Source organism: Macaca fascicularis, chromosome 20, assembly GCF_037993035.2.
Source record: "Macaca fascicularis isolate 582-1 chromosome 20, T2T-MFA8v1.1".
NCBI classification, from domain to species: domain Eukaryota; kingdom Metazoa; phylum Chordata; class Mammalia; order Primates; family Cercopithecidae; genus Macaca; species Macaca fascicularis.
Genome location: NC_088394.1, coordinates 4,501,339 through 4,523,578, shown reverse-complemented (window position 1 = coordinate 4,523,578; position 22,240 = coordinate 4,501,339). Strand labels below are relative to the sequence as shown.

The 22,240-nt window shown below is 52.3% G+C and overlaps 1 protein-coding gene across 5 annotated transcripts in view; it reads left to right on the top strand.

Moving 5' to 3' along the window:
* Window positions 1–20,707, top strand: part of CREBBP (CREB binding protein) — a 157,069-nt gene extending 136,362 nt beyond the window's left edge. For all 5 annotated transcript variants that reach the window (XM_005591098.4, XM_015442334.4, XM_005591099.5 and 2 more), the window contains 8 exons: window positions 4,170–4,320; window positions 4,992–5,138; window positions 6,077–6,190; window positions 7,922–8,087; window positions 8,489–8,656; window positions 13,038–13,199; window positions 13,490–13,771; window positions 15,882–20,707. In XM_005591098.4, the coding sequence (XP_005591155.2) occupies window positions 4,170–4,320; window positions 4,992–5,138; window positions 6,077–6,190; window positions 7,922–8,087; window positions 8,489–8,656; window positions 13,038–13,199; window positions 13,490–13,771; window positions 15,882–18,041 (3,350 nt within the window). In that variant the 3' untranslated portion in view covers window positions 18,042–20,707. The remainder of the gene's footprint in view (window positions 1–4,169; window positions 4,321–4,991; window positions 5,139–6,076; window positions 6,191–7,921; window positions 8,088–8,488; window positions 8,657–13,037; window positions 13,200–13,489; window positions 13,772–15,881) is intronic.
* Window positions 20,708–22,240: the final 1,533 nt, after the last annotated feature.

The following is a 22,240-nucleotide window of genomic DNA, read 5'->3' as shown; positions in this document are numbered from 1 at the left end:
CCTGTAGTCCCAGCTACTCGGGAGGCTGAGGCAGGAGAATGGCGTAAACCCGGGGGGCGGAGCTTGCAGTGAGCTGAGATCCGGCCACTGCACTCCAGCCCGGGCGACAGAGCGAGACTCCGTCTCAAAAAAAAAAAAATAATAATAATAATAATAATAATTTTACTGTGTTGAGTTATGAAAAGCCTTCCTTAAAAAGATACAGCCGAGCAATGAGAAAGGAAAAGGCACAAAAGGCCCGTCATGTGCCGTGGATGAAAATGTAAGTTGAATGCCAGAAAGCGAGGGGCACAATTTAAAGTGTTCATTTTTAGATTTAGCAAGTCTGCTTTCACACATGTATCCTATAAAAATATTTGCACATATGCATAAAGGCACATACAAGGACATAACTTCAGCAGTGGCAAGGAGTAATGAAAAAGTAGCAACAGCGGCCAAATCAAGTGATAACAGAAAAGGAGGCAGCACCGTGAGGAAGGTGGCACTGTGTGCACTGCAGGTAGCATGGCCTGCCCCTAGACCCCTGTGCTGTCTGAGGCCACCTCTGGAGTATGCAGCCATATATGGATCACAGGTGTCAAATAGCGAAGTTACTATGGAAGAGTGTTTGTTTGTTTTTTGAGACAGAGTCTTGCTCTGTCACACAGACTGGAGTGCAGTGGCGCGATCTCAGTTCACTGCAAGCTCTACCTTCCAGGTTCACGCCATTCTCCTGCCTCAGCCTCCCGAGTAGCTGGGACTGCCGGCGCTTGCCAACACACCTGGCTAATTTTTTTTTTTTTTTTGTATTTTTTTTGTATTTTTAGTGGAGGCGGGGTTCCACCGTATTAGCCGGGATGGTCTCCATCTCCTGACCTCATAATCCGCCCACCTCGGCCTCCCAAAGTACTGGGATTTACAGGTGTGAGCCACCATTCCAGGCAGAGTGTGTTTTGTTTTAATATATATACATATGAAAATATGTATTTTCGCCGGGCGCAGTGGCTCACGCCTGTAATCCCAGCACTTCGGGAGGCTGAGGCAGGTGGATCACGAGGTCAGGAGATCGAGACCATCCTGGCTAACACGGTGAAACCCCGTCTCTACTAAAAATGCAAAAAATTAGCCGGGCGCGGTGGTGGGCACCTGTAATCCCAGCTACTCGGGAGGCTGAGGCAGGAGAATGGTGTGAACTCTGGAGGCGGAGCTTGCAGTGAGCCGAGATTGCGCCACTGCACTCCAGCATGGGCGACAGAGCGAAACTCCGTCTCAAAAAAAAAAAAAAAAATATGTATTTTCCCCATGAGAAGGTGTATCGCTAAAATTTTTATTTCTGAGTGTGCTGGCTCCTCTACCCCCTACATGTGCCTTCCTGCACACAACACGTTGTTGGTTCTTGGCAGCTGTTTAAATGTCTCTTTATATAGTACAGTTAATTTAGGTGATTTGAAGAAAAAAGTAAAGACCTAATGTAAAAGGTTGATTCTGGCCACTCATGGTGGCTTACGCCTATAATCCCAGCACTTCGGGAGGCTGAGGCGAGAGGATCACTGGAGCCCAGGATGTCGAGGCTACAGTGAACTAAGATCGTGTCATTGCACTCCAGCCTGGGCGACAGAACAAGACCCTGTCTCAAAAAAAAAAAAAAGGTCAATTCCTTCTGTTTGCTGTTTGAAAATGGTAGTGTGTGGGGCCACCCTTTCACATGGGGAAAGAGACAAGATATTGGTGTTTGCTGCAATGTGGCCCTTCTTAGCCGTGTCTAACTTTCTCAGCTGGAAGCTACTTCGTTTGGGAGCAAAACTGGTCAGCAGTTGCACGAGGGTAAGAATGCAATAATGTTCTTCAGGGGCTTTACTGAGAATAGGTAGCATAGCTGTGAGTTCCTGAAGTCTGTGTTTCTCAGAATGGTCATCTCAGCCACGGAACTGCTGAGCACAGAGCTTGGAGCAGGACTCGCAGCCTTCGTGGAGTGTAAAACGTCTCAGTCCACCCTCCCCTACCTTTTTTTTTTTCTGAGACGAAGTCTCATTCTGTCACCCAGGCTGGAGTGCAGTGGCGCCATCTCGGCTCACTGCAAGCTCCACCTCCCGGGTTCACGCCATTCTCCTGCCTCAGCCTCCTGGGTAGCTGGGACTACAGGCGCCCGCCACCGCACCTAACTTCTTTTTTCCTTTGTATTTTTAATAGAGACGGGATTTCACCATGTTGGCCAGGATGGTCTCGATCTCCTTACCTCATGATCCACCCACCTCAGCCTCCCAAAGTGTTGGGATTACAGGCGCAAGCCACCACGCCCAGCACACCCTCCCCTTATTTTTATAGTTTTGCCAACTTTTACATTTCCGTGGAGTTTTTATTTCTTTGCCATTGTACTTTTTTTTTTTTTTTTTTTTTAAGAGACAGAATTTTGCCCTTGTTGCCCAGGCTGGAGTGCAATGGCGCGATCTCTGCTCACCGCAACCTCCACCTCCCCGGTTCAAGTGATTCTTCTCCCTCAGCCTGCCAAGTAGCTGGGATTACAGGCATGCGCCACCACGCCTGGCTAATTTTGTATTTTTAGTAGAGACAGGGTTTCTCCATGTTGGTCAGGCTGGTCTTAAACTCCCGACCTCAGGTGATCCGCCTGTCTCAGCCTCCCAAAATGCTGGAATTATAGGTGTGAGCCATCGTGCCTGGCCTAATTTTACATGTTTAGTGAAGATGGGGTTTCACCATGTTGGCCAGGCTGGTCTGGAACTCCTGACCTCAGGTGATCCATTCACCTCAGCCTCCCAAAGTGCTGGGATTACTGCGCCCAGCTTAATTTTGTATTTTTAGTAGAGATGGGGCTTCTCCGTGTTGGTCAGGCTGGTCTCGAACTCCTGACCTCAGGTGATCCGCCTTCCTCGGCCTCCCAAAGTGCTAGTATTATAGGCGTGAGCCATCACATCCAGTCTAATTTAGCATTGTTAGCAGTGATGGGGTTTCACCATGTTGGCCAGGCTGGTCTCGAACTCCTGACCTCAAGTGATCCATTCGCCTCAGCCTCCCAAAATGCTAGGGTTACAGGCGTGAGCTACCATGCCTGGCTTAATTTTGTATTTTTAGTAGAAACGGGGTTTCTCCATGTTGGTCAGACTGGTCTCGAACTCCCAACCTCAGGTGATCTGCCTGCCTCGGCCTCCCAAAGTGCTGGGATTACAGGCGTGAGCCACTGTGCCCAGCCACATATTTCTTTTCAAATCATTTTTATTCAGGTACAACGTACCCAAAAAGCAGCACCACTGATTTGTTTATTGCAGCAAAATGAAATTTAGAAGTTTGGTCTAAATTTTCCAGCTCACTAAGGAATCTTCTAAAATTCCCAATTTTCCTATTTCTCACTAACATAGGAAATATTTGAAAGCCAGTACAGAAAGAAACGTCTTTTAAAATCTCATTGTCTATAAGTAATCACTAAGAACCTTTTGCAACTTTCCCTTATAGTTTTTTAACCTGTGTATGAGGAGTTCTCTGTACTGATATAATGTCCTGCCACTGGGCAGCTCCTGTGACAGTAGCCACCCGGGGTTGGCCCTGGGTGAGGAGGGGTGCAACAGGGAGGGGAGCCCAGGAAAGGCTGCCCTCATCAAGGATCGGAAACTTCATTCATGCACCACACGAGGCGGTGGCTCAGGGCAGGCTTGGAGGTCAATACTTTGCTGGCTCCTGAGGCACCAGGCAGGCTGTGGCCACAGCTTGTCAGCCCTAGAACATTCCACGCTCATGTCAGACTCTGTAGTAGGGACTTTCTCCTCAGAGCTGGGCAGGAGGAACCCACTGAGGGTGTGCCATCTCTGCCCTCCAGGGAAAGCAGGAGGCATCTCGTTCTAATAGCAATAGGGAAACATCCCTCTGCACCACCCTAGAGCCCCTGTCAATTTTGGGCCCACCTCTGTAGCTCTTCTGCCCCATACTATTAGCAAAAGATGCAGGTTACCTGGGCACGTAAACAGTTTTCAGGAGTGAAGTGCCTGAGATCCCAGAGTCCACCTTTCCCTTATGTAACACTCCTGTCACAGGACAGATCAGATTTCTTCCATGTTTGGAGAACATTAGTCCTTTAAAATATCAGCCTGTGCTGCAAAGTGGGGTGGATTCTGTAGTCTCAGTCACTGTCTCAGCAGTGCTGCTGAAGCCTTCTCACCTGCTCCTTCTGGACTTCCTAGGGCTACAGACCACGAGACTGGGAAACCACTTGGAAGACCGAGTGAACAAATTTTTGCGGCGCCAGAATCACCCTGAAGCCGGGGAGGTTTTTGTCCGAGTGGTGGCCAGCTCAGACAAGACGGTGGAGGTCAAGCCCGGGATGAAGTCACGGTCAGTGTGCCTGCTCTCTACAGTGCTCTGCGAGCAGTCCCCACTCCCGCTTGCCAGAGCCTGCTCTCTGCAAAGCTCTTGGGTTTGATGTCATCCTTCAAAGACTTTGCAGCAGCAAACGTGTGCAGTAGCTCCCTCAGTCTCGGTTGTCCTGTTTGGGTTTCAGTTACCCGATAACAGTGCAGTAAGCTATTTCAAGAGAGAGAGACCACATAGCATATTACAGTATACTGTTTTTATAATTGTCGTTTTATTATTACTTATTAATCTCTTGCGGTGCCTAATTTATAAATTAAAATTTTGTCACCAGTACAGATGCATAAGAAAAAACACAGAGGTTGATAACTGTCCACGGTTTCCAGCATCCACTGGTGGTCTTGGAACATACACCCCATGGATAAGGGGGACTGCTGTATATAGCCAGTCCTACTCAGAATTCCGTATTTCATTCACAGTGGTGCAGTTCTCTAGTGAGGGAAACTGGTCAGAAAGCAGGCACTCCCCGCTCCAGGGCTGATTGGCCCATAGGGAGGACTCCAGGCCACGGTCTGAGGAGGTGGACATGCCTCCGCTCATCTGCAGCGGCCAGAGTTAGAGGAGCAGGCCTGGTGTGCAGAAGCACTTTGTTAGCAACAGCCTTTGTAAATGTCGGACTCTGACTTTTGTTTCAGGTTTGTGGATTCTGGGGAGATGTCTGAATCTTTCCCATATCGAACCAAAGCGCTGTTTGCTTTTGAGGAAATTGACGGCGTGGATGTCTGCTTTTTTGGAATGCACGTTCAAGAATACGGCTCTGATTGCCCCCCTCCAAACACGAGGTAGTTTTCCAGCTCCTTCTGGGGCGTTTCATTCAGTGAGCTGTGTTAGGGTAGACCAGGGCTCTTAAGTGTCCCAGAGGAGCCTGTGAGCCTTCATAGGGGATTAAAGTAAATCAAACCACAATTAACCAAAGTAGTTAGTTTTGTTTGCCATTAAACTAGCGGGAAATGAACTGTTGAGCTGACTGCAGTAAGCGTGTTTTGTGTGGTGAGTCTGTGTGAGTCCCGGTCTTATCTAAGGCAGGTAAACCTGGGGAGTTGGGATGGGGCAGCCTGGTACCTGCACAGAGGAAGTAGCTCTGCCACGAGGGACTTCATGTGCCATCAGGAATCTGGGCAAGAGAGAACTAAAAGTGGCTTTTCTCATTTTGCCCCAACTGTGGCTCTCTGTGCCGAGTGGTGCCATTCATCCTTTTATTCAATGACGAAAACTGAATTCCATTTAACTGGTTGGCAGCAGAGTTGGTGACCAGTTTTTTTTGTTTTTTTGTGCGTTTTTTTTTGGTTGTTTTGTTTGTTTATCACATCCTTTTTGTGGCCAGTGTAAATACCATCAAAACAAAAACTGGCCATGGGCAGTGGCTCACACCTATAATCACAGCACTGTGGGAGGCCTAGGTGGGAGAATCACTGGAGCACAGGAGTTTGGGACAAGTCTGGGCAACAAAGTGAGACCCTGTCGCTACAAAAAATAAATTATCTGGGCATGGTGGTTCATGCTTTGTCATCCTAACTACGTGGGAGTGTGAGGCAGGAGGATTGCTTGAGCCCATGAGGTTGAGACTGCAGTGGGCTGTGACTGCACCACCGCATTGCAGCCTGAATGGCAGAGTGAGACCCTGTCTAAAAATTAAACTTCCAGGGTGTTTTTTGTTGCTTGTATTTGATTTCAAATTTGAGGGGATACCCTGAGTTAAACATGTGCCTCCTTCCCACAGGCGTGTGTACATTTCTTATCTGGATAGTATTCATTTCTTCCGGCCACGTTGCCTCCGCACAGCTGTTTACCATGAGATCCTTATTGGATATCTAGAGTATGTGAAGAAATTGGGGTGAGTTTGGATTAAATTATTTGGAACTAGTAAAAACCATTTTTTACTGTTTGTTTATTCTGTGACATAATGGGTGTTTTAAGTTTTATATGTTTTTATTTTTACATCCTAAGATCAATTCAGAATCTCTAAAGCACCCCTTTCCAGGTGCTCCCGGAGCCTCACAGATCTGGCTCGTGGGCACGTAGCAAGCTCTTTCCCTACCTTTACCTTCTTTTCATTCCTTTTTTTTTTTTTTTTTTTTACCTTTATTGAGGCAAAATTTATATATCATAGAATTCCCCTTTTTCGGATATATGACTCAGTGGTTTTTAGTAACTTTACCCATTAGTGCAAGTATCACAAGTCAGTTTCAGAACATTGTTACTGGCCTGTAAGATCCCTCCTGCTGCGGTGGATCACCTGAAGTCAGGAGTTTAAAACCAACATGACCAACATGGTGAAACCCCACCTCTACTAAAAATTTTTTAAAAGGCTAGGCTCAGTGGCTCACGCCTGTAATCCCAGCACTTTAGGAGGCCGAAGCAGGTGGATCACAAGGTCAGGAGTTTGAGACTGGCCTGACCAACATGGTGAAACCCCATCTCTATTAAAAATACAAAAGATAGCCAGGCATGGTGGCGCGAGCCTGTAATCCCAGCTACTCAAGAGGCTGAGGCAGGAGAATTGCTTGTACACGGGAGGTGGGGGTTGCAGTGAGCTGAGATTGTGCCACTGCACTCCAGCCCGGGCGACAGAGCAAGACTCCATCTCAAAAAAAAAAAAAGAAAAAAAAGAAAAATACAAAAAAAAATTGGCTGGGTGTGGTGGCTCACCCAGTCTGTAATCCCAGCACTTTGGGAGGCCAAGGCAGGTAGATCACCTGAGATCAGGAGTTCAAGACCAGCCTGACCAACATGGTGAAACCCTGTCTCTACTAAAAATACAAAAAATTAGCCGGGTGTGGTGGCAGGCACCTCTAATCCCAGCTACTTGGGAGGCGGGGGCAGGAGAATCGCTTGAACCGGGGAGATGAGGTTGGTGTGAGTCGAGATCATGCCATTGCACGCCACCCTGGGCAACAAGAACGAAATTCCGTCTCAAAAAGAAAAAAAGAAAGAAAATTTCCTCCTGCTCCTTGCTGTTAATCCATCTCTGCCCCAGGCGACCACTAATCTACTTTGTCTCTCTGAATTTGTCTTTTGTGAATCCTTTGTGCAAATGGAACCCTGCAGTGTGTGCTGTCTCAGGTCTGGCTTCCTTCTCTAGCACTTGGTTTCTGTACTCTAGACCTGCCCCATTCCCTTCTGAAACTTGAAAAGGTTAGGGGCATTTGATCAAAGTGTCTTGAACAGAAGGAATGAGATTTATGTTGATACTGACCCTTGGAGAGAAATAGATAACTAAACTGCCTTTACAGTGCACAGGAGGAAGGGGATGGCATTGCCTTCATGAGCCATCATATTCCCTGGTTCTTTAATGAGGCCTCAGGTTTCCTTTGCAGCCTTGGCCGGGCCCTCTGTGTGCACCCCGAGGGAGAAGTGTTTCAGGGCCAATTTGCAGGCTTGCATTTGCTTGGGATAAAGTTCCAGCCTTGCCCCCACCACACCCAGCCTTGTGGGCATTCGTTCTCTCTTGTCTCTCTGGTTACTTCTGTCCTGGCTTTAGTCCTTGCTCCTCTGCTGTAACTCCTTCAAGGCAGGGCCGATTTCACTGGCACTTTCATCTGACATGTATTTGTGGGTCCTGCAGGTATGTGACAGGGCACATCTGGGCCTGTCCTCCAAGTGAAGGAGACGATTACATCTTCCATTGCCACCCACCTGATCAAAAAATACCCAAGCCAAAACGACTGCAGGAGTGGTACAAAAAGATGCTGGACAAGGCGTTCGCAGAGCGGATCATTCATGACTACAAGGTACTTGGTGCTGAAGGAAGGTGTGGTGGCTTTTGTCACAACTGAGTGAAGGATGTTTGTGTGCCTTTTTCTTGCATTTACATACTTGTTAATTACCTTCACTTATGAGGATTAGAAAGCAGAAAAATAAAAGCCTAAAGTAAGAATTTTCTTCAGCTGATTGAGGCTTTCCCCTGGCCGTCTGAGAGCAGCACAGTTGAAGCTGTTTCCGTCAGTGGGCATTGGGGCCTGTGCATCACTGTTGCACACACGGGCTCCAGCACCATGGTGGGGGGTGCACATGTGTAGGGGGGGTTCCGCCATACCGTGGTGAGGGGTGTGCTTGCGTGGGGGTCTGCCGCACCATGGTGGGGGGCGCGCGTACATGGCCCTGATCTCACTGTTGTGCTTTGCCCACTCAGGATATTTTCAAACAAGCAACTGAAGATAGGCTCACCAGTGCCAAGGAACTGCCCTATTTTGAAGGTGATTTCTGGCCCAATGTGTTAGAAGAGAGCATTAAGGAACTAGAACAAGAAGAAGAGGAGAGGAAAAAGGAAGAGAGCACTGCAGCCAGTGAAACCACTGAGGTAACAGACGCTTGTCTGAACCCCACTGCCCATGTGTCCCGCCAGAGCTGCAGGGTGGCAGGCTGGGAGGCGCATGTCGACTGTTAGGTCCTTTCTGTGGTGGTGTCTCCGTTCACACACGCATATTGACACCATCTGCAGCACAGGGCGTTGGTGGGCAACAGCGTGGGTTCTGCGCTCTGTGCATGGTGGATGCTCTGGGGAGCTGGGGGTCCACTTAGACTCGGAGAGGAGAGAGAGGAAGACAGAAAATGGGACATGGTGGCAGTCAGGACACAGCCCGCTGATGTAAAAAGTGAGTCAGGAGGCACAGGGTTGCCAGGCCTTGTCCCCGTGTTTGGTGGCCACTTCGCAAATGGTGCTCATGCCCTACTGCCCTCTCCTTGGCGCTGCCCCTGAGTGCCAGGCAGTGCAGAGTGAGCCAGACAAAACCGCATCCCTGGCCGGGCATGTTGGCTCACGCCTGTAATCCCAGCGCTTTGGGAGGCCGAGGTGGACAGATCTCAAGTTCAGGAAATCGAGACTAGCCTGCCTAACACGGTGAAACCCCATCTGTACTAAAAATACAAAAAATTAGCCAGGTGTGGTGGCGGACGCCTGTAATCCCAGCTGCTAGGGAGGCTGAGGCAGGAGAAACGCTTGGACCCGGGAGGCAGAGGTTGCAGTGAGCTGAGATCACGCCATTGCACTCCAGGCCAGGAGACAGTGCAAGACTCTGTTTCAAAACAAACAAACAAAACCCTATCCCTGCCCCCAAGGGAGTGGCTGTGTCCTGGTAGGATGTGAAACAAAAAGAACTCAGACCCGAGCATGGTGTGCTCTGAGTGTGGTGGAGCTCTGAAGGGGAAGGAGCCTTGGGGAGGTGATGTGTGGGCCAGACCCGCCCACCACAGGAAGGTGCTGGAAGAGGACCCTCCAGGCAGTGGGAGGAGGCGTGCCATGTGCGGGTTTCTGCAGCTGTCTGGGAAAGAGATGATGGTGGTGTGGGTGTGGGCTGTAGCTGTAGGTGTAGGGAGAGCGATGACGAATGTTGAAGGCTGCAGCCCCAGAACTCAGGACAGGCCATTGTGACCAGTGAGGAAAAACCATGAATGGAGGTGCCTCCTGCATGGGACTGAGCCGCTGCCAAGGGTGAGGCAGCCGGGTGCCGGCTGGGGACGTGTTGCCACTCTGGTGCTTGTCGCATATGAGAGCAGGTCTGTGAGGTGGGTGCCGGTTGGGCTGCGGACTCAGTGTGGGGCCTGGGCCGCTTCTGCCACGCACACTCGTGCTCACTGCACAGGTGGTTGAGAGGCAGCCGCCTGCTGGACGGCACCCCAGAGTGTCATTCACAGGACAGAGGAGGCACGGGCAGGGGACGGCGTGGGTTTACGTCCCAGGTGGTTCCTAAGCAGAGCTCCTGGCCTGTTGTTTTCTGACTTGCTCCCGCTGGAGTGTAGCAGGCCTCACTGGTGTCTGATGAGGTAATGCTTGAGTTCCATCTCTTGAGGGTGACACAGGAGGATACCGCGTCCAAGACAGGCTTTGAAGGGGGCAGTGTTTGTGCTTAGCACAACAGTGACAGCTGGTTTTGCGAACCCAGGCTCTGCATCCCAGATGCTGCAGCAGGAGGCGGCCTGATAAGAGCTGCCGCAGTCCTGTATGGGGTGGCAGGGGTCACTGCAGAAGAAGGAACCTGGGCCACCAGGCATGGAAGCCTCTAGTGTCCATCAGAGCCAGTGCCCTGACCACTGAGCTCCCAGAAGCACTCGACAGAGCATAGGGACACACCCCCCTGCTGCTGCAGGGAGAGGGCTCTGAGGGAGAACACTGCTGAGTCCCACCCCAGGAGGGGGCACCTGCCTGTGGCATGGCAGCAGCAGGGCTGTCCAGAAGACAGGCCCGATAGGGGCTCCTGCTGGGGCAGCCTTCCCTGTGCACCGGGGACATGCATGTACTAGGGAGGGCGGGATGCTGAGGTGTCGGTATGTAGACCTGCTGTCCCGTGTGTGTTTGGTTCATGGACAACAATGGGCAGGGACATGCCTTCATCAGCAGCACCCCAGGAGCTCGGTCTGGGGGTCCCCTTTAGTGAGGGCCCGTGCGTGGGGTGGAGCACTGCTTTGCCATTAAAAATCATGCTGTCGAGTCTGGGAAATGGGGAAAGGCTCGCGACAGTGTCAGGTGGGGTGAGAAATGGAACCAGCTCCCTGTATGTACTCCCAGCTTCATGAGGAATGTCGCAAACACAGAGACAAACGTACCCAGGGAAAGCTCCAGAACACAGAACACTGCTGCTCAGGAAGACCAGAAAAACAAAACTTTTTAAAATTACTTGTCTATATTTTCTTAATTTCATGAACATATTTATTTTACAATTTTGTAAAAATAGACTTCCAGGCTGGGCATGGTGGCTCACGCCTGTAATCCCAGCGCTTTGGGAGGCCAAGGCGGGTGGATCACTTGAAGTCAGGAGTTTGAGACCAGCTTGGCCAACATGGTGAAACCCCGTCTCTACTAAAAATACAAAAATTAGCCGGGTGTGGTGGCGGGTGCCTGTAATCCCAGCTACTCGGGAGGCTGAGGCAGGAGACTCACTTGAACCTGGGAGGTGGAGATTGCAGTGAACCGAGATCGTGCCACTGCACTCTGGCCTGGTAACAGAGCAAGACTCCAACTCAAAAAAAAAAAGAAAAAATAGATACCGGCCGATGCAGTGGCTCGTGCCTGGAATCCTAGCACTTTGGGAGGCCAAGGCAGGCAGATCACTTGAGATCAGGAGTCTGAAACCAGCCTGGCCAACATGGTGAAACCCTGTCTCTACTAAAAATACAAAAATTAGCCGGGTGTGGTGGTGCACGCCTGTAGTCCCAGCTACTGAAGAGGCTGAGGCCGGAGAATCGCTTGAACCCGGGTTGCAGTGAGCCAAGATTGCACCACTGTACTTCAGCCTAGTGACAGAGCGAGACTCCGTCTCAAAAAAAAAAAAAAGGCTTCCTTTGTTTTAAGGCTGACACACAAATTGAGCAGAGAGTTCCAGTATATTCCAGCACCCAGTTTCTTCTGTTACTAATGTCTTAGCGTGGCACGTCTGCTGCCACGGTGAGCCATTTGTTGATGTTGATGCATTATTATTAACTAAAGTTCACACTTTGTTCCAATTTCCTCAGTTTTCCCTTCATGTCCCTTTTCTGTCCCGAATCCCATGGAGGACCCACGTGACATTTGGGCTCCTTGGGCTCCTTGTCAGTGAGGCGGGATTGTTGAATTCTCTCTGGACTGACCCCTCTCTTTGAACACCAAGTCTCTCTCTCTCATCTTGTTAAAAAGTAAGCTCTCTGGCTGGGCGCGGTGGCTCCCGCCTGTAATCCCAGCACTGTGGGAGGCCCAGGCGGGTGGATCACCCGAGGTCCGGAGTTTGAGACCAGCCTGGCCAACATGGTGAAACCCCGTCTCTACTAAAAATACAAAAATTAGCTGGGTATAGTGGGCCGCGCCTATAATCCCAGGTACTAGGGAGGCTGAGGCAGGAGAATCGCTTGAACCTTGGAGGCAGAGCTTGCAGTGAGCCGAGATCGCGCCACTGCACTTCAGCCTGGGTGACAAGGACAAGACTCTGTCTCAAAAAATTAATAAGTAGCTGGGTATGGTGGGGGGTGCCTGTAATCCCAGCTACTCAGGAGGCTGAGGCAGGAGAATCACTTGAACCCGAGATCACACCACTGCACTCCAGCTTGGTAACAAGAGGGAAACTCCATCTCTCAAAAAAAAAATAAAGCTATCTGTGGAAGTGTAAATGAGTAACAAGCCTGCGTTCTTTCCAGAGGAGGAGCCTGTGGGCTGAGAGCAAGCCCAACTTCAGCCAGTCAGGTGCAGCACTGATGGCCCCGGCAGGGAGCCAGCCTGCTCTCAGCAGGCCTTGAGTGGACCCTGCAGGGGCCTTGGAGTCCCTGCTCTTGATGGGGCAGCTGCTTTTCCCATCAGCAGCTCTCCTGTCTCCTGAGAGCTCTCGCTTTCTCGGGTGTGTAGAGCCTTCCTCAAGGCAGGCAGCCGCTGACCACAGCTGTGACGTGGAATCTTCCGCCTCTGGTTGTGGTGCAGTGGAAACGGCGCCCACTGCCCTAATTTGTTAATTTCTGAACTTGCACTCTGCGTCTGTTTTCCACTCTAGAGGCACCGTGGCATAAAGCTGATAATGGCACCAGCCTAGCCGAGGACAGGCCCTGCTCTGTCCCGAAGGCAGCAGCACCTGCAGCCACCTGTAGCTGTGCACGTGTGGGGTCTGCCTGGCAGTGACCTGCTTTGGCCTGAGCTTCCTGATGCCCACGGCCTGGGAGCTGGGAATCCATGCCAAGTGTGGAGGGGCACTTACCTGGTCTCACAACCTTGCGTGTTGTTGCAGGGCAGTCAGGGTGACAGCAAGAATGCCAAGAAGAAGAATAACAAGAAAACTAACAAGAACAAAAGCAGCATCAGCCGCGCCAATAAGAAGAAGCCCAGCATGCCCAACGTGTCCAATGACCTGTCCCAGAAGCTGTATGCCACCATGGAGAAGCACAAGGAGGTAGGCGTGGGCTGCAGTGCTGCAGCCAAAAGGAGGGAAAGACTTGCAGCTGGCGGTCGAGGGCCCCTGTGCAGGTCTGTGGCGGGAGGGAAGTGGTCCCCAGGAAGCCAAGTGGACCAGTAGGGTGACGCCATGCAACGTGTCACCAATTCCGTTCCATCCCAAGTCATCAGGGCCTTCAGGCTCAGCCACCTGCCTTTTGTGCAGGCTGGCTCAGAGCGACTGCCCTGAGCTCACCACTGGAGGTGCCACATCCCTTGTGTGAGACTAAAGCCCCTCCTCTCCTGCAGGTCTTCTTTGTGATCCACCTGCACGCCGGGCCTGTCATCAACACCCTGCCCCCCATCGTCGACCCCGACCCCCTGCTCAGCTGTGACCTCATGGATGGGCGCGATGCCTTCCTCACCCTTGCCAGAGACAAGCACTGGGAGTTCTCCTCCTTGCGCCGCTCCAAGTGGTCCACGCTCTGCATGCTGGTGGAGCTGCACACCCAGGGCCAGGACCGCTTTGTCTACACCTGCAACGAGTGCAAGCACCACGTGGAGACACGCTGGCACTGCACTGTGTGCGAGGTAGGCCCTGTGCCGCCCCCACCCCCACCCCCGAAGCTGGCTTGGGGTCTGACGAAGCATCCTGTCCCTTTGCATGGGTGCCAGGGTTGGTGTCTGTACCAGACGGCGGCTGCACTGACTCCTCCAGAAGTAGGACAGTGTCACAAGGCAGAAGGCGTTGCCGTGTGTGTTTCCTAAACCTACTCTGTGTAGCCACAGCCACAGGCCTGACCCTGGGGATAGCCAGAGGGAGGCTATGCTGGGAAGTCTGGCCTGGCTGTGCCCAGTTATAGTCTTGCTAAACGGCTGGAAATACCCACTGTCCTGTTGGCGGCTTGGGCCCCTCTGGTCGCTTGTTCCCGACAGACCCCACAGTCATGCTCCCTCACTCCCCTCTAGGAATTTTAACCCCACTGCAAAATGGCGCAAGTGTCCCTTGCATGGGTTGAGTCAGGCTGTGCAAGGCAGGCAGGTGACAGATCCCACCATCCCCTCCCAGGACAGTCACCATCACCTGCCAACCCGGAGCCCACTTACTTGCTGTGGTGTCTGTAGGGAGGTAGAACGGGTTCTCAGCAGAGTGAGGGCCTTTCTTCTCTCCCCACCCTCACACACCTCTCCTGCTTTCCACCTTTCTCCAGTCTCCTTTGTCCTCTTTCTAGTTTCTGAATACGGCAGTTTTCATATCTTTCTGTGAACACAGTCATCGTACCTGGTCCTAGGACTCCATCAGGTTGCCACGTGCAAGCAGTTTTCAGTAACTTGGGCTTGCGCATTGGGGAAGGCCCACTGATGCGCTGTGGATAGCCCAGGCCTTCCCAGTGGCACTTCCTGGCAGCTATTGGCGCTTTGGGAGGGACCGGCCTCTCTCAACCTTTCACTGTCAGGCTTCATAGTTTGAGTACAGGAGTTGAACAGGCTGTGGCAGGGGCCGATGTGACTCCTAGGGCAGAGGAAGTCAGAAGGAACAGGGGCTGGTGTCTACTGTCCCTGAGCTCACAGGCCAGGGCTTCTCAGGGCATAGGTCAGGTTATCTTTGAGCCTTCAGGGCTGTTCCCAGGAGTGAAGGTCCTTGGGAGCAACACATAGATGGTCCATGTCCCCGTCCTGTCCGTGTTCCCATCCTGACTGTGCCCCCGTCCTGTCCGTGCTCCCATCCTGTCCATGCTCCCATCCTGACTGTGCCCCCGTCCTGTCCGTGCTCCCATCCTGTCCATGCTCCCATCCTGTCCGTGCTCCCATCCTGACCGTGCCCCCGTCCTGTCCGTGCTCCCATCCTGTCCGTGCTCCCATCCTGACTGTGCCCCCGTCCTGTCCGTGCTCCCATCCTGTCCATGCTCCCATCCTGACTGTGCCCCCGTCCTGTCCGTGCTCCCATCCTGTCCGTGCTCCCATCCTGTCTATGCTCCCATCCTGACTGTGCCCCCATCCTGTCCATGCTCCCATCCTGACTGTGCCCCCGTCCTGTCCGTGCTCCCATCCTGTCCATGCTCCCATCCTGACTGTGCCCCCATCCTGTCCATGCTCCCATCCTGTCCGTGCTCCCGTCCTGACTGTGCCCCCGTCCTGTCCATGCTCCCGTCCCGACTGTGCCCCCGTCCTGTCCGTGCTCCCGTCCCAACTGTGCCCCCGTCCTGTCCATGCTCCCGTCCCGACTGTGCCCCCGTCCTGTCCGTGCCCCCGTCCCGACTGTGCCCCCGTCCTGTCCGTGCTCCCGTCCTGACTGTGCCCCCGTCCTGGCCGTGCTCCCATCCTGTCTATATTCCCTTCCTGTGTGGGTCTCCCACCTGTCCGTGCTCCTGTTCTGTCCGTGCTCCCTTCCTGTCCAAGTTGCTCACCTGTCCACGCTCCCATCCTGTCTGGGTCTCCCACCTGTCAGTGCTCCTGTCCTGTCCAGGTCTCCCGTCCTGTCTGTTCTCCCATCTTGTCCGTGTCTCCCATCCTGTCCTGTTCATGCTCCCGTCCTGTCCATGCTCCCATCCTTTCCGTGCTCCCATCCTGTCTGGGTCTCCTATCCTGCCTGGGTCTCCTGGCACAGACCCAGACTTAGAGGTGTAGGGAAGCAGCCAGGGTGCCTGGTGGTACTGGGCCCCATGCTGACACCGGGCCTGTCCCCTTTCCTTGCTTGCAGGACTACGACCTCTGCATCAACTGCTATAACACGAAGAGCCATGCCCATAAGATGGTGAAGTGGGGGCTGGGCCTGGACGACGAGGGCAGCAGCCAGGGCGAGCCACAGTCAAAGAGCCCCCAGGAGTCGCGCCGGCTGAGCATCCAGCGCTGCATCCAGTCACTGGTGCATGCGTGCCAGTGCCGCAACGCCAACTGCTCGCTGCCATCCTGCCAGAAGATGAAGCGGGTGGTGCAGCACACCAAGGGCTGCAAGCGCAAGACCAATGGGGGCTGCCCGGTGTGCAAGCAGCTCATCGCCCTCTGCTGCTACCACGCCAAGCACTGCCAAGAAAACAAATGCCCCGTGCCCTTCTGCCTCAACATTAAACACAAGCTCCGCCAGCAGCAGATCCAGCACCGCCTGCAGCAGGCCCAGCTCATGCGCCGGCGGATGGCCACCATGAACACCCGCAACGTGCCTCAGCAGAGTCTGCCTTCTCCTACCTCAGCACCGCCCGGGACCCCCACGCAGCAGCCCAGCACGCCCCAGACGCCGCAGCCCCCCGCCCAGCCCCAACCCTCACCCGTGAGCATGTCACCAGCTGGCTTCCCCAGCGTGGCCCGGACTCAGCCCCCCACCACGGTGTCCACAGGGAAGCCTACCAGCCAGGTGCCGGCCCCCCCGCCCCCGGCCCAGCCCCCTCCTGCAGCGGTGGAAGCGGCTCGGCAGATCGAGCGTGAGGCCCAGCAGCAGCAGCATCTGTACCGGGTGAACATCAACAACGGCATGCCCCCAGGACGCACGGGCATGGGGACCCCGGGGAGCCAGATGGCCCCCGTGAGTCTGAATGTGCCCCGACCCAACCAGGTGAGCGGGCCCGTCATGCCCAGCATGCCTCCCGGGCAGTGGCAGCAGGCACCCCTTCCCCAGCAGCAGCCCATGCCAGGCTTGCCCAGGCCTGTGATATCCATGCAGGCCCAGGCGGCCGTGGCTGGGCCCCGGATGCCCAGCGTGCAGCCGCCCAGGAGCATCTCACCCAGCGCTCTCCAAGACTTGCTGCGGACCCTGAAGTCGCCCAGCTCCCCTCAGCAGCAACAGCAGGTGCTGAACATTCTCAAATCAAACCCGCAGCTAATGGCAGCTTTTATTAAACAGCGCACAGCCAAGTACGTGGCCAATCAGCCTGGCATGCAGCCCCAGCCTGGCCTCCAGTCCCAGCCCGGCATGCAACCCCAGCCTGGCATGCACCAGCAGCCCAGCCTGCAGAACCTGAATGCCATGCAGGCTGGTGTGCCGCGGCCCGGTGTGCCTCCACAGCAGCAGGCGATGGGAGGCCTGAACCCCCAGGGCCAGGCCTTGAACATCATGAACCCAGGACACAACCCCAACATGGCGAGTATGAATCCACAGTACCGAGAAATGCTACGGAGGCAGTTGCTGCAGCAGCAGCAGCAGCAGCAGCAGCAGCAACAGCAGCAACAGCAGCAGCAGCAGCAAGGGAGTGCCGGCATGGCTGGGGGCATGGCGGGGCACGGCCAGTTCCAGCAGCCTCAAGGACCCGGAGGCTACCCACCAGCCATGCAGCAGCAGCAGCGCATGCAGCAGCATCTGCCCCTCCAGGGCAGCTCCATGGGCCAGATGGCGGCTCAGATGGGACAGCTTGGCCAGATGGGGCAGCCGGGGCTGGGGGCAGACAGCACCCCTAACATCCAGCAAGCCCTGCAGCAGCGGATTCTGCAGCAACAGCAGATGAAGCAGCAGATTGGGTCCCCAGGCCAGCCAAACCCCATGAGCCCCCAGCAACACATGCTCTCAGGACAGCCACAGGCCTCGCATCTCCCTGGCCAGCAGATCGCCACATCCCTTAGTAACCAGGTGCGGTCTCCAGCCCCTGTCCAGTCTCCACGGCCCCAGTCCCAGCCTCCACATTCCAGCCCATCACCACGGATACAGCCCCAGCCTTCGCCACACCACGTCTCACCCCAGACTGGTTCCCCCCACCCCGGACTTGCAGTCACCATGGCCAGCTCCATAGATCAGGGACACTTGGGGAACCCCGAACAGAGTGCAATGCTCCCCCAGCTGAACACCCCCAGCAGGAGCGCGCTGTCCAGCGAACTGTCCCTGGTCGGGGACACCACGGGGGACACGCTAGAGAAGTTTGTGGAGGGCTTGTAGCATTGTGAGAGCATCACTTTTTTTCCCTTTCATGTTCTTGGACCTTTTGTACTGAAAATCCAGGCATCTAGGTTCTTTTTATTCCTAGATGGAACTGCGACTGCCAAGCCATGGAAGGGTGGATTGATGTTTAAAGAGACAATACAAAGAATATATTTTTTTGTTAAAAACCAGTTGATTTAAATATCTGGTCTCTTTCTTTTTGGTTTTTTTTTTTTTTTTTTTCTTTTTTGGGGGGGGTTCTTTTTTTTTCCGTTTTGTTTTTGTTTGGGGGGAGGGGGGTTTTGTTTGGATTCTTTTTGTCGTCATTGCTGGTGACTCATGCCTTTTTTTAACGGGAAAAACAAGTTCATTATATTCATATTTTTTATTTGTATTTTCAAGACTTTAAACATTTATGTTTAAAAGTAAGAAGAAAAATAATATTCAGAACTGATTCCTGAAATAATGCAAGCTTATAATGTATCCCGATAACTTTCTGATGTTTCGGGAAGATTTTTTTCTATAGTGAACTCTGTGGGCGTCTCCCAGTATTACCCCTGGACGATAGGAATTGACTCCGGCGTGCACACACACGTACACACACCCACACACATCTATCTATACATAATGGCTGAAGCCAAACTTGTCTTGCAGATGTAGAAATTGTTGCTTTGTTTCTCTGATAAAACTGGTTTTAGACAAAAAATAGGGATGATCACTCTTAGACCATGCTAATGTTACTAGAGAAGAAGCCTTCTTTTCTTTCTTCTATGTGAAACTTGAAATGAGGAAAAGCAATTCTAGTGTAAATCATGCAAGCGCTCTAATTACTATAAATACGAAACTCGAGAAGATTCAATCACTGTATAGAATGGTAAAATACCAACTCATTTCTTATATCATATTGTTAAATAAACTGTGTGCAACAGACAAAAAGGGTGGTCCTTCTTGAATTCATGTACATGGTATTAACACTTCGTGTTCGGGGTTTTTTGTTATGAAAATGCTGTTTTCAACATTGTATTTGGACTATGCATGTGTTTTTCTCCCCATTGTATATAAAGTACCGCTTAAAATTGATATAAATTACTGAGGTTTTTAACATGTATTCTGTTCTTTAAGATCCCTGTAAGAATGTTTAAGGTTTTTATTTATTTATATATATTTTTTGAGTCTGTTCTTTGTAAGATATGGTTCTGGTTGTTCACTCATAGCGGAGAGGCTGGGGCTGCGGTTGTGGTTGTGGCGGCGTGGGTGGTGGCTGGGAACTGTGGCCCAGACTTAGTGGCTGCCTGGAGGCTTTTCTTCCCAGAGACTGAGGTGGGCGGCTCAGCGTTGGCCCCACACATTCGAGGCTCACAGGTGGATGTTGCTCACACAGTTAGGGTCGTCAGTTGGTCTGGAACTGCACGTGGCCAACTCCTCCATCCTCCCTGTCCATCACAGCTGCCACCCCCAGAGGCAGGGCTGCTTCCCGTGTTCAGGTGGCTCCCCACATACACAGCTCCCACAATCTGAGGCAAAGGGTGCTCCAGGCTCGCGAGGTGCTTCCTGACTTCCCCCCACATCCTGCAGCTGCCATGCAGCATGTCCCGTGTGGCCTTTGAGGAAATGCTGAGGGACAGACACCTTGGAGCACCAGCTCCAGTCCCTGTTGCAGTGAGAAGGGCACCCACTTCGGAGGATACTTGCATTTAGGCACATGGTCTGCCTCCCTTGGAGTCCAGTTCCAGGTTCCCTTACTGAGTGGGTGAGACAAGTTCACAAAAACCATAAAACAGAGGAGGACCATCGGCGGGGGAGCTGAAGTTCATCCCCTAGCCTACCACCCCCAATACCCAGAGAACTCACTGCATCCCTAGTCCTCCAGCAAAGGCTGGTCTTGGTAGGGGGTGATGGTAAATTTAGAAATCATGGCCCAAATAGCTTCCATTTGGGCGCTTTACATTCTCAGGTATTTATTTTAAATACTTGAATACTTGGTTTGGGAATCTAAATTCGAGGAACGTGTCTGAGAAATTGGAAACATCCAATCTAGTTTTAGCACAGAGTTTTGAACCTTGAGTTATAAAATGTAGAATAATTAAACCAAGTAAAAATAAGACCACCATCTGGCACCCCCGACCAGCCCCCGGTTCACCCCATCCCAGGAGGGGAAGCACAGGCCGGGCCTCCGGAGATTGCTGCCCCTGCTCGGCCTGCTGGGTTCTTACACCTCCACCGTCCTCTTCACCTTTTCCAGCCATAGGGAAGCCTTGAGCCATGTGTTCAAACAAGAGGTGGGGCTAGAGCCTGGGAGCAGTAGCTCTAAGCTCACACCCAGAAAGTGGCACCCTCCTGGTTGTGCAGCCTTTTAATGTGGGCAGCGGAGGGGCCTCTGTTTCAGGTTATCCTGGCATTCAAAACTTTATGTACCAACCTCATCCTATTTGGAGTCTGCATCCTGTGCAACCGTCTTGGGCAATCCAGATGTCGAAGGATGTGACCGAGAGCATGGTCTGTGGATGCTAACCCTAAGCTTGTCGTAAGGAAATTTCTGTAAGAAAGCTGGAAAGCCCCAACGCTGTGTCTCATGCTGTATACTTAAGAGGAGAAGAAAAAGTCCTATATTTGTGATCAAAAAGAGGAAACTTGGAATGTGATGGTGTTTATAATAAAAGATGGTAAAACTACTTGGATTCAAAGATGGTTCAGATTGGCTAATGACTTAGAGTTAGCGCAACAGCTCGTCATTATAGGATTGCAGATGCGGGCCGGGCGCGGTGGCTCACGCCTGTAATCCCAGCATTTTGGGAGGCCAAGGCGGGTGGATCATGAAGTCAGGAGTTCGAGACCAGCCTGGGCAAGGTGGTGAAACCCGGTCTCTATTAAAATACAAAAAAATTAGTTGGGCGTGGTGGTGGGCGCCTAGAATTGCAGCTACTCAGGAGGCTGAGGCAGAGAATCGCTTGAACCCAGGAGGCGGAGGTTACAGTGACAGTGAGCCGAGATCGCACCCCTGCACTACAGCCTGGGTGGCAGCGAGACTTCGTCTCAAAAAAAAAAAAAAAAAAAAAAAGATTGTAGGTGCTGGTTGGGCTTGGTGGCTCATGCCTATAATCCCAGCACTTTGGGAGGCTGAGGCGGGCGGATCACATGGTCAGGAGTTTGAGATGAGCCTGGCCAATATGGTGAAACCCTGTCTGTACTAAAAAAATACAAAAAATTGACCGGGGTGCAGTGGCTCATGCCTGTAATCCCAGCATTTTGGGAGGCCAAGGCAGGCGGATCACGAGGTCAGAGTTTGAGACCAGTCTGACCAGCTTGGTGAAACCCTGTCTCTTCTAAAAATACAAAAAATTAACGTGGTAGCGCACCCCTGTAATCCCAGCTACTCAGGAGGCTGAGGCAGGAGAACCACTTAAACCCAGGAGGCAGAGGTTGCAGTGAGCCAAATTGCACCACTGCACTCCAGCCTGGGCAACAGAGCGAGACACTGTCTCAAACAAAAAGAAAAGAAAAGAAAAACATAGCTGGGCGTGGTGGTACCCACCTGTAGTCCTAGCTACTAAGGAGGCTGAGGCAGGAAAATCGGTTAAACCCAGGAGGTGGAGGTTACAGTGAGCCAAGATCATGCCATTGCACTCCATCCTGGGCAACAGAGTGAGACTTCGTCTCAAAAAAAAAAAAAAAAAAAAGAAAATTGCAGATGCTTAGTGGAGTTTTTCTCCACAGAGCATGTGTTTGATGCTATCTTTGAAATTCTAGCATGTTAAAAACACAGAATGAGCTGTCCCTGGATAATGTGCTATGGACAGGCTTCTGCTTCTAAGATGTCAAGTTGGGCCGGGCACAGTGGCTCATGCCTGTAATTCCAGCACTCTGGGAGGCCAAGGTGGGCAGACTACCTGAGCTCAGGAGTTCACAGCCAGCCTGGGCAACATGGTGAAACCCCGTCTACTAAAATACAATAACTTAGCCGGGCGTGGCAGCATGCGCCTGTAGTCCCAGCTACTCGGGAGGCTGAGGCAGGAGAATTGCTTGAACCTGGGAGGCAGAGTTTGCAGTGACTGAGATCACGCCGCTGCACTCCAGCCTGGGTGACAGAGCAAGACTCCAACTTTTAAAAAAAAAAAAAAAAAAAAGATCTCACGTTGAAGACATGTAACTGTCTTCCTTTTTTCTTTTTGAGACAGTGTCTGTCTCCCTCTGTCACCCTGGCTGGAGTGCGGTGGCAT